Source organism: Lathamus discolor, chromosome 4 (genome assembly GCF_037157495.1).
Source record: "Lathamus discolor isolate bLatDis1 chromosome 4, bLatDis1.hap1, whole genome shotgun sequence".
Taxonomy (NCBI): Eukaryota; Metazoa; Chordata; class Aves; order Psittaciformes; family Psittacidae; genus Lathamus; species Lathamus discolor.
This window is the reverse complement of record NC_088887.1, coordinates 21,867,880-21,881,283: the sequence shown is the minus strand read 5'-3', so window position 1 is coordinate 21,881,283 and position 13,404 is coordinate 21,867,880. Positions and strand designations below refer to the sequence as shown.

At 41.8% G+C, this 13,404-nt stretch overlaps 1 protein-coding gene across 7 annotated transcripts in view; it reads left to right on the top strand.

Moving 5' to 3' along the window:
• ST3GAL6 (ST3 beta-galactoside alpha-2,3-sialyltransferase 6) overlaps positions 1–13,404 on the top strand; it is a 49,790-nt gene that overhangs the window by 25,957 nt on the left and 10,429 nt on the right. For 5 of the 7 annotated variants that reach the window (XM_065676612.1, XM_065676609.1, XM_065676611.1 and 2 more), the window contains 4 exons: positions 1,126–1,229; positions 2,563–2,626; positions 10,749–10,844; positions 12,957–13,143. In XM_065676612.1, the coding sequence (XP_065532684.1) occupies positions 1,126–1,229; positions 2,563–2,626; positions 10,749–10,844; positions 12,957–13,143 (451 nt within the window). Of the gene's footprint in view, positions 1–1,125; positions 1,230–2,562; positions 2,627–4,668; positions 4,701–10,748; positions 10,845–12,956; positions 13,144–13,404 lie in introns of those variants that run through there. The other 2 variants (XM_065676615.1, XM_065676613.1) reach the window with 2 other exon arrangements.

Below are 13,404 nucleotides of genomic sequence, written 5' to 3'. Positions count from 1 at the left end.
CAAGTCATGTGCTGGCTGTGGGTATTTATGATCAACACTAGGCTCTCTTGCTGTGACTGTATACTTCTGTGTTAACACTTTTAAGACCTAATATTCAGGATCACTCCAGTAAGCCATTTCAGTGAGTGTGTGACTATTTAACTCCAAGGTAAAGCCAGGGGCATGACAGCATGTGACAGGATTGGGTCTATTGGTCATTTATTTGACTTGACTTGGCAGGTATGGTAGCATGACCCTGAGAGAACCCTTGTCTGTGGTTGCTGTCTTTTGAAGAAATGACCCATTCTGTCTGTCTTGATGCTTATAGGGTATGATGCCATCATATTCTAGTTTGCAGGAGGAATTTGGAGGCAGTCCTCCTTGTGATCCCCATGTGCCACTCTTCTCATCACAGGGTGACCCTGACACATGTGGTCTGGGCTCCTTTTGGACATCTGGCTAAGCCAGAAGATGCACTGCCGGAGCACACCCGCTGTGTGCTAACACTAAGAAGTGTTCAGTCTGCAGCACCCTACTGGAGTTAGCCTAGCACAAAAAATAAACTGAGATGTGTAGAATGTGGATGTGAGAACTCCATACTTTTTCCTGTATGGGTATACCTCTGTTGCTGCAAAGTACTTACTAATGTGAACACAGCCACTTGTTTGGAATGGGCATGTTTTTCAAATAAGCTGAAGTCTTCAGGAGATGGTATTTTCAAGTTAAAACACCTTGTTTCAAATCCAGTTCTATAAATTGCAGTATATATTAATAACTTAATTTTCCTCGCCTCTGTTACATACTTTTCAAACTGAAAGTTATTCATTGTCTTTCTGGGTTACATGTTCTCTTAAATGTTTTCTTACGTTTTAAGCTTTCAGTCATGTGATTTTAATGACTTTATAACTTATAGTAGCAGAGAAAGTGAGAGTGTCCTTTTATTTCACACTTAACCTGTATTTTCCAATACAAAATCTTTCCCTTTTGTCACCTGCTTTCTTTCCCTGTGTTCATGAGTTTTCTTCTTTTAAAAATTGATAATACTTGCAGTAGGATGAAGAAAGCCTTTTTTAAAAGAAATTGCATGAATTACTGGCTAATTGAAATACATAATCTGGATTTTTGAAACTTTTTTCCTTTCATTAGTGTTGACAAAATATACCCGTTCCTGTGTGCTAATGATTTTATCAGAGTGGCGGAGTTCCACGGGAGTGATAAGTTTGAACTACCTTATGGAATAAAGAGAGCAGGTTTGTGTTCTCCATGTACCTTGTTTTTAAACAGAAATACCTAAATGGCATGTAAAGCCACTGAATCTCAGGCTCTGGTCTATACTGTTCACCAGCGCAAATCCTTTTGGGGGGTATCTAGCAGTGACTCAACAGTTTCATTTAGTCCCTCTGATCTGGCACCCTCCTGTTTTTAACAAATAAAGCACCATGTTGGGCTTGCCCCTCTTAGCAGAGAAGCTCCAAAAAGGTGGAGGTGAGGAAGAATGGGTCTTATTCAGCTTCTTTTCATTTGTGTGTGGACTGAAGTGCTAAAGATATTTAGCCATCACCTTACTAGGTGAAGTATTAGCTGGGTCAGTATGATGGGGTTTGATCAACACACTTAAGCTAATCAGGATCAAGAGTCCTACTGAGGCAGAAGTCCCCAGGTTGGGGCAGTTATATCATAAAATTTTCCCTTTTACTGGACTACCTTCTACCACCAGGGTTGGTGTCACTGTGGCTGCAGGGGGTATTCCTGCCGTTGCGCAGCCGCTGTGCCTGTGTGTGCTTGCTCATGTCTGCTACCCGTGTGGATCAGGGCATAGTAAACAGGGGCTGAGACCCTAAGGGGCTTAGTCATCCTTTTGGAAAGGGCTGCAAGTCTCAAATCCCAGAGTTTTTAATATTGAACTGTGTACCTTCCTAGTACTGTTGCAGATCTGGGCTTCAGACTGTTTGCCCTACATCAGTATAAAGAGGATGATGCGTTTTTCTGCATCTCTGGGGCTGCAGTGAGAAAAAGGATGTTTGGGAATGAGCTGAGGCCCCTTTTCAGTTTGAGGCAAATTGAGTGTCCAGCAGGTGCCTGCCCACTGTGAGTGAGCTGGGAAAGTGCCTCTGCCCAGCTTTGCCAGTGGGCACAGGCTGGATTGATGTCTTCTCCCGGGATACCTAATGCTGTTACTGTCTCTGGCTATGCATCCCCTCTTGGGTCAAGGCTGCTTCTGTTTCAGCTGAAGTTGGGTAGACGAAAAACCAAAGTCAACTGGAATGCAGGACTTGGAAATTCTTCCAATGATTATTTACTGTTACGGATCCATTTTTTTTATACAAATCCCCTGCTATTTTCCAGCAGGGGAGCGTTGGGGCAGGAAAAACTTCCTAGAGAGGAGCTCTTACAAACCTGATTTTCTTTGGCATCATTGACTGACCTGTGGCCCTAAATGACAAGTGTTCTTATTCTGAGTATTTTATGCACAGTGTGTAAAAACTGCTGTATCTGACAATGCTGTAGTCAGGGTAGGAGGCTTATTTTTATATCAAAAAGCATTGAACATTTTCATTAATCTTCTTCATATTTGCTTTCTAGAGCAATTCTTTCGTTTAGCCCTTTCAAGACTGCAGAACTGTGGACTTTTCAATGAAAATGATAGGTGAGATGGTTTATTTGATACTGTTTCTGTTAATTGCATTTTGAATATTTAATATCTGGAAGGGAATTGCTTGAAGGAGTCCAGCGCAGAGCCACAAAGATGATTAAGGGAGTGGAACATCTCCCTTATGAGGAGAGGCTGAGGGAGCTGGGTCTCTTTAGCTTGCAAAAGAGGAGACTGAGGGGTGACCTCATCAATGTTTACAAATATGTGAAGGGTAGGTGTCAGGATGATGGAGCTAGGCTTTTTTCAGTGATATCCAGTGATAGGACAAGGGGCAATGGGTGTAAACTGGAACATAGGAAGTTCCACGTTAACATCAGGAAGAACTTCTTTACTGTAAGAGTGACAGAGCACTGGAACAGGTTGCCCAGGGGGGTTGTGGAGTCTCCTACACTGGAGATATTCAAGGCCCGCCTGGACAAGTTCCTGTGTGATGTACTGTAGGTTACCCTGCTCTTGCAGGGGGGTTGGACTAGATGATCTTTTTAGGTCCCTTCCAACCCTTGGGATTCTGTGATTCTGTGATTCTGTGAATTAGTAGTGTTATCCTGAAATTGCTCTAATTAGCCAAGATGCAGATCTGATTGACAGTGTCCAAGCAATATCTGATATCTGTAACTGATCCCAAGATTTAAGTAAGTTTGGTTTTATACATACATAGCACTAGCATTCAAGAATAATTCTTCTGTGAGAGAACTTGAACTTACACTGATAAAAAGAAATCTGTATTAGGAGTTTGCTAACTGAATGCAGTTCCATCTTCCTGTAGTATCTTTCCGTGCTTCAGGAAAGTGAAACCACCCCTTAAAAGTTCAATGTGATGTCCTTTTTCAGAATCATTATTAGCGTAAGCTAGATAATGTTTGCGATAACCATATGCAGACCAGTGACTTTTTCTAAGCAAAAGAAATCTTGCGCATATCCCTGTGCTGCTGCATTCGCTGGCCTGCTGCATGCCCTTATTTGTATGTGTGTTCAGCTTCCTTTTCCTGTGAATAAGGGAGACCTAAGCGGTCAGGAAAGGCTCTTCTGGCCTTTTGGGAGTAACCAGGATGTGGCATAGATAGAAGCATGCCTTAGATAACTCCCTATGTATTAGATTGCACTGTTTAAATCTCTTGATTAGAAGCTACTTCTGCCCATCTTTTTTGTTTAGTTTTGGAGGGTTTGTGTGTGTGTGATTGTTGGGATTTATTTTGGTTTGGGTTCTTGTTATGTTTTATTTTGTTGGAGGTAGTATTAGTAAAGTTGGAAAGTATACTGAAATCCTGTGTTTACCAAGTGATGCAAATGACTTCTTAGGTTTGCAGGCTAGAAAACAGGCTGACAACCTGCCATATGTCACATTAATGTGAGAATTCTTAATAGAGTTGAAAGCATATAATGCTGCGATTGGCTGTATTTGGGGATTTTTTTTAATCAAGGAGATCAAATGGAAGATTATTGCTTCAAGCCAAATGTTAGGATCACATTTTAATTAACCTGGGTGGAATATGAGCAAAATAATTGGTTTTAATACCCAGTTTTCCTTTTATGTGCTTTTCTTTACCTACTGTAGTCCTTCGTTCCAATGTATTTAGTGTCTATTTCTAGGATGTTCAGGTTTACTCTTGGGGGGTGGGGGAAGGGGAAAAAACCCAACATAAGAAGGATGCGGACCTGTTAGAACACATCCAGAGGAGGGCCCTAAAGATGATCAGTGTGCTGGAGCACCTCTACTGTGAAGACAAAGAGACTTGGGCTTGTTCAGCTTGGAGAAAAGAAGGCTCAGGGGAGACCTTAGAGCAGCTTCCAGTATTTTATGAGGCCTGCAGAAGAAATCTGGAGAGGGATTTCTTATGAGGGTGTCCTGGGTTCAGCAGTAGCAGTCATTTTTCTCCTTCTTAGTAGCTAGTGCAGTGCTATGTTTTCATTTTTTGGCCTGGGAACAATGTTGATAATGCTGATGTTTTTAGTTGCTGCTCAAATGTTTGGCCTGACCAAGGACTTTCTGAGCCTCATGCTCTGCCAGGGAGAAGGGAAAGCTGGGAGGAAGCAGAGACAGGACACCTGACCCAAGCTAGCCAAAGAGGTATTCCATACCACAGCACGTTGTGCCCAGGATGTAACGGAGAGTTACCCAGAAGGGCTGGGGGACTGCAGGGTTGGAGGAGGTATCGGTCGGTGCTCGGCTGGGGGGAGTGGGGCGAGTTATTGGTCAGCTGGTGTTGAGGTGTTGTATTCTTTCCTCTTGTTATTTCCTTTATCATTATTATTATTGGTGGTAGCAGCAGTGGTTTGTGTTATACCTTAGTTACTAAACTGTTCTTATCTCAGCCTGTGGGAGTTGCATTCTTTTCGATTCTCCTCTCCGTCCCTCCAGGAGCAGGGGGAGGGCAAGAAGGGGGGGGAGTGATTGAACGAGGTTTGTGGTTGGGTTTAAACCACGACAGAGGGCATGTAGGGATTGGACAAGGGGTAATGACTTTAAACTGAAAGAGGGGAGATTTAGTTAGATATTGGGAAGAACTCCTTTACTATGAGGGTGGTGAGACACTGGAACAGGTTGTCCAGAGAAGCAGAGAAGCTGTGGCTGCCCCATCCATAGAAATGTTCAAGTCCAGGTTGGACACAGGGGCTTGTAGCAACCTGACCTAGCGGAAGGTGTCCCTGCCCATGGCATGGGGGTTGGAACTGGGTGATCTTTAAGGACTGTTCTATCAGGAATACGATAATTGGGGAAATTTATACAGAATTGGCTGATAAAGGCTATTATTTTTTTCTGGAGATTGAAAGAGAATGCCAAATGCTGTATTGTAAATTTCCTGATATCACAAGTTCAGCACTATAATAATTTTGGCCGTTGTGACGCCTGCAGTACAGCATAGTACCTTTTAAATGGAAATGTCTGTCCTCAAAACTAAGGTAATTGGTATAATGAATGTAGGTCCTCTGGGATATAGATATGTTTCACAGTTCATGAAGTATGCTTCATTTTAATAAAAGTAATGTAGTTCAGTAGTACTGAAGCAAAATGAGAACTATTACTATTTAATATGCAGTAGTATAAACAAAAATATGATGACTTCAGTGATTTGTTCTTTCTAGATCTATCAGGTTTTGTGCATAGCACTGTTAGGGCATGAATTGCGGTAATAAGGAAGAGCTTTTATACATACACATTTATCTGAGATACGGTGACTTTTAAATGTGAAACACTTTGGGAATTAATCCTAACAACATTCTCTGGTAATACAGAATTATTGGGGAGCTCTGCAATGCTGCTGCCTAATTCAGCCTTCCTGGCAGAATGCAAAATGAATTTCCCTATAAGCATTTCCCGGGGGAACCTGCTGTGAAGTATTTTAACAAGTATTAGGTTGTATGAGCACCAAATCTATGGTTTGCTGTAAACGTAGCTGTATTTGTGTGCAGCTTAGGTAAAACTGTACATAGTGTGAGCTATAAAGGATTTCTTTCCAAACAATGCCATTTTCCAAACTTAGGTGTTCTCACTGTGTAAAGCTCTAGTTCTCCAAAACTCTTTGGAAGTGAACAGTGTCACTGACTTCAGTGGAATAGCCTGCAGGAAAAGGGTTTCCAGGCTAAGGGTATATCCACAAAGTAACCTCTGAACACTGACTCTAGCCATTTCCTCAGGATTACTTGCTGGGCACTCTTACGACTTCCGCTCAACAACAGTGAATTCTTACAAATGCATTTACACAATTCTGAGTCAAGAAAATGTGACCTCTGCATCCTCCTTTTACCAAATAACCTCAAAGGAAATAATTTGCATTCCCCAACTGACTACGGGGGGTGTGCACCAAAGAAGCTGAGGTTGAGATCATGTTTTTCCTGTTTGAGAGAAACAGTATTTCAGTGGAATGTGTAAGATGCAAACCTGCTGGCATTTAAAAGCTACATTTCCATTTAACAAATTTTTTTTTTTTCATAGACTAGGAAAATGTTTGTTAGTATTTCATCACATAAACAATATATGTAAAGTAATGCCTGGCTTTGAGATTAAGACACTCTTGTACACCATGTGAACAGGGCAGTAGTTCAGTAGTTTGAGTGACTAACAGGATTGCACTCAGATTTTGTAGATGAGTTACCATGTGATTGCATCAGGGTCCATTTATACTCTTAAGTAGATCTTGAACATCTAAATACAATCCCTTAGCAATTGTTATAGAATCACAGAATCATAGAATAGTTAGGGTTGGAAAGGACCTCAAGATCGAGTTCTAACCCCCCTGCCATGGACAGGGACACCTCACACTAAACCATCCCACACAAGGCTTCATCCAACCTGGCCTCAAACACTGCCAGGGATGGAGTACTCACAGCCCCCCTGGGCAACCGATTCCAGTGTCTCACCACCCTAACAGGAAAGAACTTCCTCCTTATATCCAATCTAAACTTCCCCTGTTTAAGTTTGAACCCGTTACCCCTTGTCCTGTCACTACAGTCCCTGACGAAGAGTCCCTCCCCAGCATCCCTATAGGCCCCCTTCAGATACTGGAAGGCTGCTATGAGGTCTCCACGCAGCCTTCTCTTCTCCAGGCTGAACAGCCCCAACTTTCTCAGCCTGTCTTCATACAGGAGGTGCTCCGGTCCCCTGATCATCCTCGTGGCCCTCCTCTGGACTTGTTCCAGCAGTTCCATTTTTATGCTGTGGACACCAGAACTGCACACAATACTCCTGAGGTTTTACTGTTTTTCACTTTCATCAATATTGTGCTGGTGGTTGTAAGGTAGACCTCCAGACATTTCAGTCTGTTATATTTCACCTGTAGCACACCTGATGTTGTTTAAGGACATCTGAATTTATTTCTCTTCTCGCCAGTTTATTGATTTGGGGAAAGAGTGTTATTCACCCTATAGGGTGAGTGGAGGTTTTTTAATTGAAAAAAAAAAAAAAAAAAAGGAAAAAAAAGGAAACTTTAAATGGGGTTGGTAGAACATCTGGAATTAACAGTCTGACAGTATGTACAGGTCAGTTTATGTAACTTAAGTATCTTTGAATACAGTCCAGCCTGGCTACGTATTATTTATCTAAATTTAATACGTCAGTTTTCTGTGATATTCAATTTTTTTATGCTAGCATAAACCATTCCCCTCCCTGCTTATCGTTGTCAGTGAAATCTATGTTACTGTGGACACAGACTTACGATTGTAGCTGAGTACACTTGAATACAGAGAAGGGGAGCAAAGGAGAGAATACAACTCAGCAATAGCACATTTGTGCCAGACTTCCTGTTTGAATTGGCCCACTTGGACTTCCTGAGCTTGACAGAGATTAAAAGCTGTTCTTTCTAATTTGTTTGACTGTATTTATGACTGTATTAATGTACAATTCATCAAGAATACTTGATCTGCTCGTTAACTTTATACACTTGAAAAGTTCACATACTAATGTTTGATGTTTTATGGGTTATCTGAAGGCAGCCAATAATTTTATTTTTGAGTGTGTGTTATTAAGGGCACTGGACTTTGAAAGCATGATCAGACTTCAAATTCTGAATCAAATTCAATTTCCCATCCAAGTAGTATTAGTCAGCTGAGGTGGGTTGACCTTGGCTGCGTGCTAAGTGCTCACCAAAGCCACTCTATCGCAAGATAAGGACAGGCGGAGATCACTCACCAATCACCATCCATCAGCAAAACAGACTCGCCTTTGGGGAAAAAAATCTATTTAATTTATTGCCACTCAAGTCTGAGTAGGATAATGAGAAATAAAACCTAGTATTGAAACACCTTACACACATCCCTTTTTTCTGTGCTTAACTCATGAATTCTCTACCTCCTTAACCCCCAGCAGGAGCAAGGGGGCAAGGAATGGGGGCTGCTGTCAGTACATCACATGTTTTCTCTGCTGCTCCCTCCTCCTCAGGGGAGGACTCCTCACACTCTTCCTGTGCTCCAGCGCAGGGTTCCTCCCACAGGAGACAGTTCTGCATGAACTGCTCCAACATGAGTCCTTCCCATGGGCTGCAGTTCTTCACAAACTGCTTCAGCATGGGGTCAGTCCTTCAGGAGCAGACTGATCCAGTGTGGGTCCCTTTGGGGTTACCAGTCCTGCCAGCAGGCCTGCTCTGGTGTGGGCTCCTCTCTCCACAGGTCCACAGCTCCAGTGCCTTACCCCCCTCACAGTGAAGAGCTTCTTCCTTACATCTAACCTGAGCTTCCCCTGTTTAAGTTTAAGCCCATTACCTCTTGTCCTATTGCTACAGTCCCTGATGAAGAGTCCCTTTCTGGCATCTGAACATTGATGTAGCAGGTTTTCACCAGTCTGATTTCCAAGGTACTGAGTCACACAGACTTGTGGTATTAGCTGGAAATCTTTATATGAATGCTTGGCTTCTGCTAAGCTGCTCAGGAAACACTAGAGAAAGGTGTGCCAGGTTTTTCCATGTTCCTACCCTAAGAGCTGTGTTTAGCAGCACTATTTAAATATATATTTACATGTATGTATAAATTTTTAGAGGCAACTCCCTCTGCTGATGTGGCTCTAGAGCAGCAGGCGAGAAGGTGCCATCCCAGCATTTCTTTTGAAATGCAGTGCCTTTTATCTCTGGCATTTATTCACATTTCACCTTTCCTGTAAGCTTCAGGTTTTCAGTATTATTGTGAAGTTCAGTTTTCCCTTAGCCCACATGCAGTATAGCGTAACTGCATTAACTCTGTAGGAGACACAGGGAACTGCTTTGTACGTTGAGGTGTTGGTCGGTCTTGGTGGGAACAAGCTGTTTTCACTGATGGTGAACAATACTCAGCTGAAAAAACAAGTTGGACTGTCTGAGGAGGAACATATTAGTTAGCCTTCATAAAGTGACACACTGGGCATTTAATACAGATTATAGTATTTTGGGGATAGTCATGGGGTGCCCTATGGTAAGAAAAGAGCCTTTTGCTTGCCTGAAGAACTGTGGGAGTGGGATGTTGGGAGATGGCTCATCCCCAGTAAGCTGTGAGCCTGTTTCTGTCTGAAGAAAATACCAGAATTTTTATTTTGCCGTTGTTCCTGCTGCAGCCAAGTTGAACACCTTTTGCTCTAAATGAAGAAGCAGTTTTATAGCAAAAAATGATGTCCTTGTTTTGTACGGAGTTTGCAGTCTAATACATTTGATGTGAACCTTCCCGAAAGAGGCCAAATCTCTTGAGTAAAAAAGCAAGCCTGTCTGTGCACTCTCTTTAAGTAAAGCACACATTTTACTAGCATTAAAATAAGACAGTAGGGAGTGAAAGATGCACTTAGAAAATGAGGGAGAACATGGAAAATCTTACCTTTATAATCTATTTTTGTAAGTTTATGATTTTCATAATACCTTTTTGGGGTGCTTTTGAGCTCTGAATACATTGTAAATTCTAAAGGAATCTCTATTCTGGTTGCATGTAGTATAAGATTTAACTTGAAGCTCCCAGTGTTTTATATACTTATTGTGTCTAATTTTAATCTAGTCATATGAGAATGCAACTTTTAATTAAGTATATCCTTCTTAAGTCATGACAGCATGCACTTAGCACATGCATAGGCAGCGCTTTCAAGTAGAGGGAGAAAAATCAGTATTTGAATGGCTGTCATGTGTGTCATTTGGCTGAAGTGTTCCACATGTACAGTTCAGAGGCATGTAAGGTAAATTGTGAACATAAATCTTACTGCTTTGGCTTATGTTAGAGATCTTTAGACTTGTGAAGTTGTCAGTATTGCAGAAGCACATTAATTTGAGCTATTCTTTTCAGACATACTCTGTCCTGGTTTGGTATACCTCCAGACTGGGACAAGTTTGAAGCGCTGTGGGAGATAATTTATCTAATGGCCATTACCCATATCACCAACTGGGTTAGGTATCTTAAACAGCAAAACACTAGAAGAAGAACATATATAAAACTGGTTTTACTTCAGAGAAGCCAATTCCCAACTTTGGCAGTTCCTGAAATAATGCAGCTGCATTTATTTTTTTGAAAGCAGCCTTAGTGTGTGATAAGGGATTGAGAGTACTCTGTAAAGGCCAAGGAGTGTAAGAGATACAGGATTTCCACTATAAAAAAGCCAGCTAAATGCAGATATCTCATGAAAAACAACATGAAGCAAAGGAAGTCATGCGTGTTAAAAGCTCTGTTTGTTCCACAGCATTGCCTGTCACCGCTGTGTTGTGGTCGGTAATGGAGGAGTACTTCGAAATAAGACATTAGGGGAGAAAATCGACTCATATGATGTGATAATCAGGTAAATGGTATCTCCTTTTCATTTGTGTACATGCAAAGAATTAACAAACTTTTGCTTTAGAGTTCAGTTATTATGCAAGTGCAAATGTATAAAACATTGGTTTATTTGTCCTGTCACAGCCTTCGTTTAAAAAAATTTAGGAAAAAATGGATAAGTGTTTTATTACACAGATTGACTGATACAGGGGAGGAAAGGTCACTGGGTGGTAGGTCTGACTCATGTACAGATACACATGTGCAAGATGCTGCCATCAGGGATAGGTCCAAGCACGTGGCCCTCACTGTAAGCAGCATCCTGGCCAGCCCAGCCTCTGACCTTCCATATCACACCTCTTAATCCTGTGCTGGTTTGTGCATTGCTTGGTGTGAATTAAACATTTATGCATGGGGGATGATGTTGATGTCTGTCGATTTTTCTCAAGCGTGTTAGTTCATATTGGAAGTTTATAAGATGCTTTGACAGACCAGAGGATGCTGTGCTCTGAAGAAGACTGGGTTGGGCTAGGGAAACTGGGGAACTGCTTAGAGAGGAACAGGCAAGGAGAGGGGAGGAAAAAAGCTCAAATGCCAAGCAAACTGAAAATGCAGTATTTGGCTAATTATAACAATTTTCTGCACATTAAGAAAAAGATAAACCAGTTTCTCCCTTGCAAGAATTGAGATGGTAACTGCTTAAACAGCCCTTCTGCCTTTAGTTGGTCAGGTAGCGTACTTAAGTCCTCTTTCACTAAAATCTGAGCTGCCATTTCAGTTTGTCTGCTTCAACATTGTGTGCTTGTTTTTGTTGCTTTGCCATCAATCATAATGCTCATTTTCACAGCAGTGTTTCACTCATCAGGCATTACCATAAAAATTCTCTGTACAAAGCCTGGGGTTTGACACGCATTCGAAAACACACTCGTAAGGTGGAAATGAATACATGGAATTCTTCAGTTGTAGCTCCTCTTATAAAGTTCAGACTCCAGGTAATGCCCCTGTTCTTAGGAAGCTTCACTTGCCTGCCAACTTTGTGCTTTACAAATAAAACCTGCCTTGCATTTATTTTCTCTGTAGTATGATGATGCAGGGAAGCTCCAGAGATTATTTTAAAGCTATTTCAAGTATTTGGGCTCCTCAGCGATCTGTCTACTCTTCTTAAAATGGAAATCTTTGTGTAGACTACTGTTACACATTTAAAAACATCTCAAAATTCAAAACTATTTCAGAAATACAGTGGACATTTACTTACTGTGAAGGAACAAAGAGGTCATGTTTGCATTCTGTATTTCATGATGACTTTTGATAAAACTTTGAAATACTCCCTTGTCTGCATACCTTGTTTTGCAAACATTTGTTTCTAAGCAGCATACCTCCAATGCTGAGAAGTCAGTCACATTGGCAAGGATGGAGCATACAGGGACTGCTTGAATTCTCCAAAGAATACGCAACACACCTACCAAGCAGAAACTGCAAGGTGGAGGCTTAAATGCAGCCCCTCTAACACCTCAGCACAGAAGCACCTGACCCACCTGTTCACTGCTTATTAATCTGCTATATCCCAAAGCAGTGGCAGCTGTGCAAAGTAATACTTAAAAAAGGAAAAAACCAACAGAGACCTAACACTCCAAACCCCTCAAGCAAACAAAAAAGGCAAACATAAAGATGTATCAGTATCAGGTATGCAGTCATAATCCCTGTTCTTGTATGCTGTGGATAGTGAAGAATATTAAAACATTCTTCAGTTGCCTCCTGTATGACTCAGATAATCTAGTAGTGTGAATGGAGCAATTGGTAATTCTCCAAGCTGGATACTCTCTTTGGTCTTCTCTAGTTTCTGTGTTAGAGCCAAATCAGAAGGCTGTCTGCTCAAGTGACATGCGATAAGCAATTGTGTGATTGTGTTCTAAACCATCTTGGCCAAGTTCCCATACGTGCTTGATCCCTCAGAATTAGAGGGTGAGTGTACCTGATAATTGCTCATCTACCATGTAAAGTAATAACTAAATGCTGGGCCAATAAACCCTCCTGTACCTGGGCATGCTGTCTTTCCTACAGACTAACGTGTGTGCCAGCCAGTGCACAGTCAGGTTGTGGGTAGGGTGGTCATTGCCATCTCTCTGTCTGTCCTTTGCAGAATGAATAATGGCCCTGTTATAGGGTATGAAGATGACGTTGGGAGGAGGACGACATTCCGCCTTTCTTACCCAGAATCCATCTTCTCTGATCCGATCCACTACGACCCTAATACGACTGTTGTTCTCATTGTCTTCAAACCACGCGACTTGAAGTGGCTTTGGGAGATACTGGGTGGTCAGAAAGTGGTGAGTTTAATTATTCATGCACTTTGCTTCAGCTTGCCACACACCTCTCATTTAAAATACCTGTTTTGCTTTGAACTTTAGTCCTCCTAGCTGGGGGGAGCACTGGATCTCCTAGTCAGTCTACTCGGTATCCCTTTCCCATAAATTTTTCTGGCCTCTTTCTCACACACATATTTCAATCATAGATTGGTTTGGGTTGGAAGGGACCTTAAGGATCATCCAGTTCCAAACCCCCTGTCACTGGCAGGGACACCTTCCACT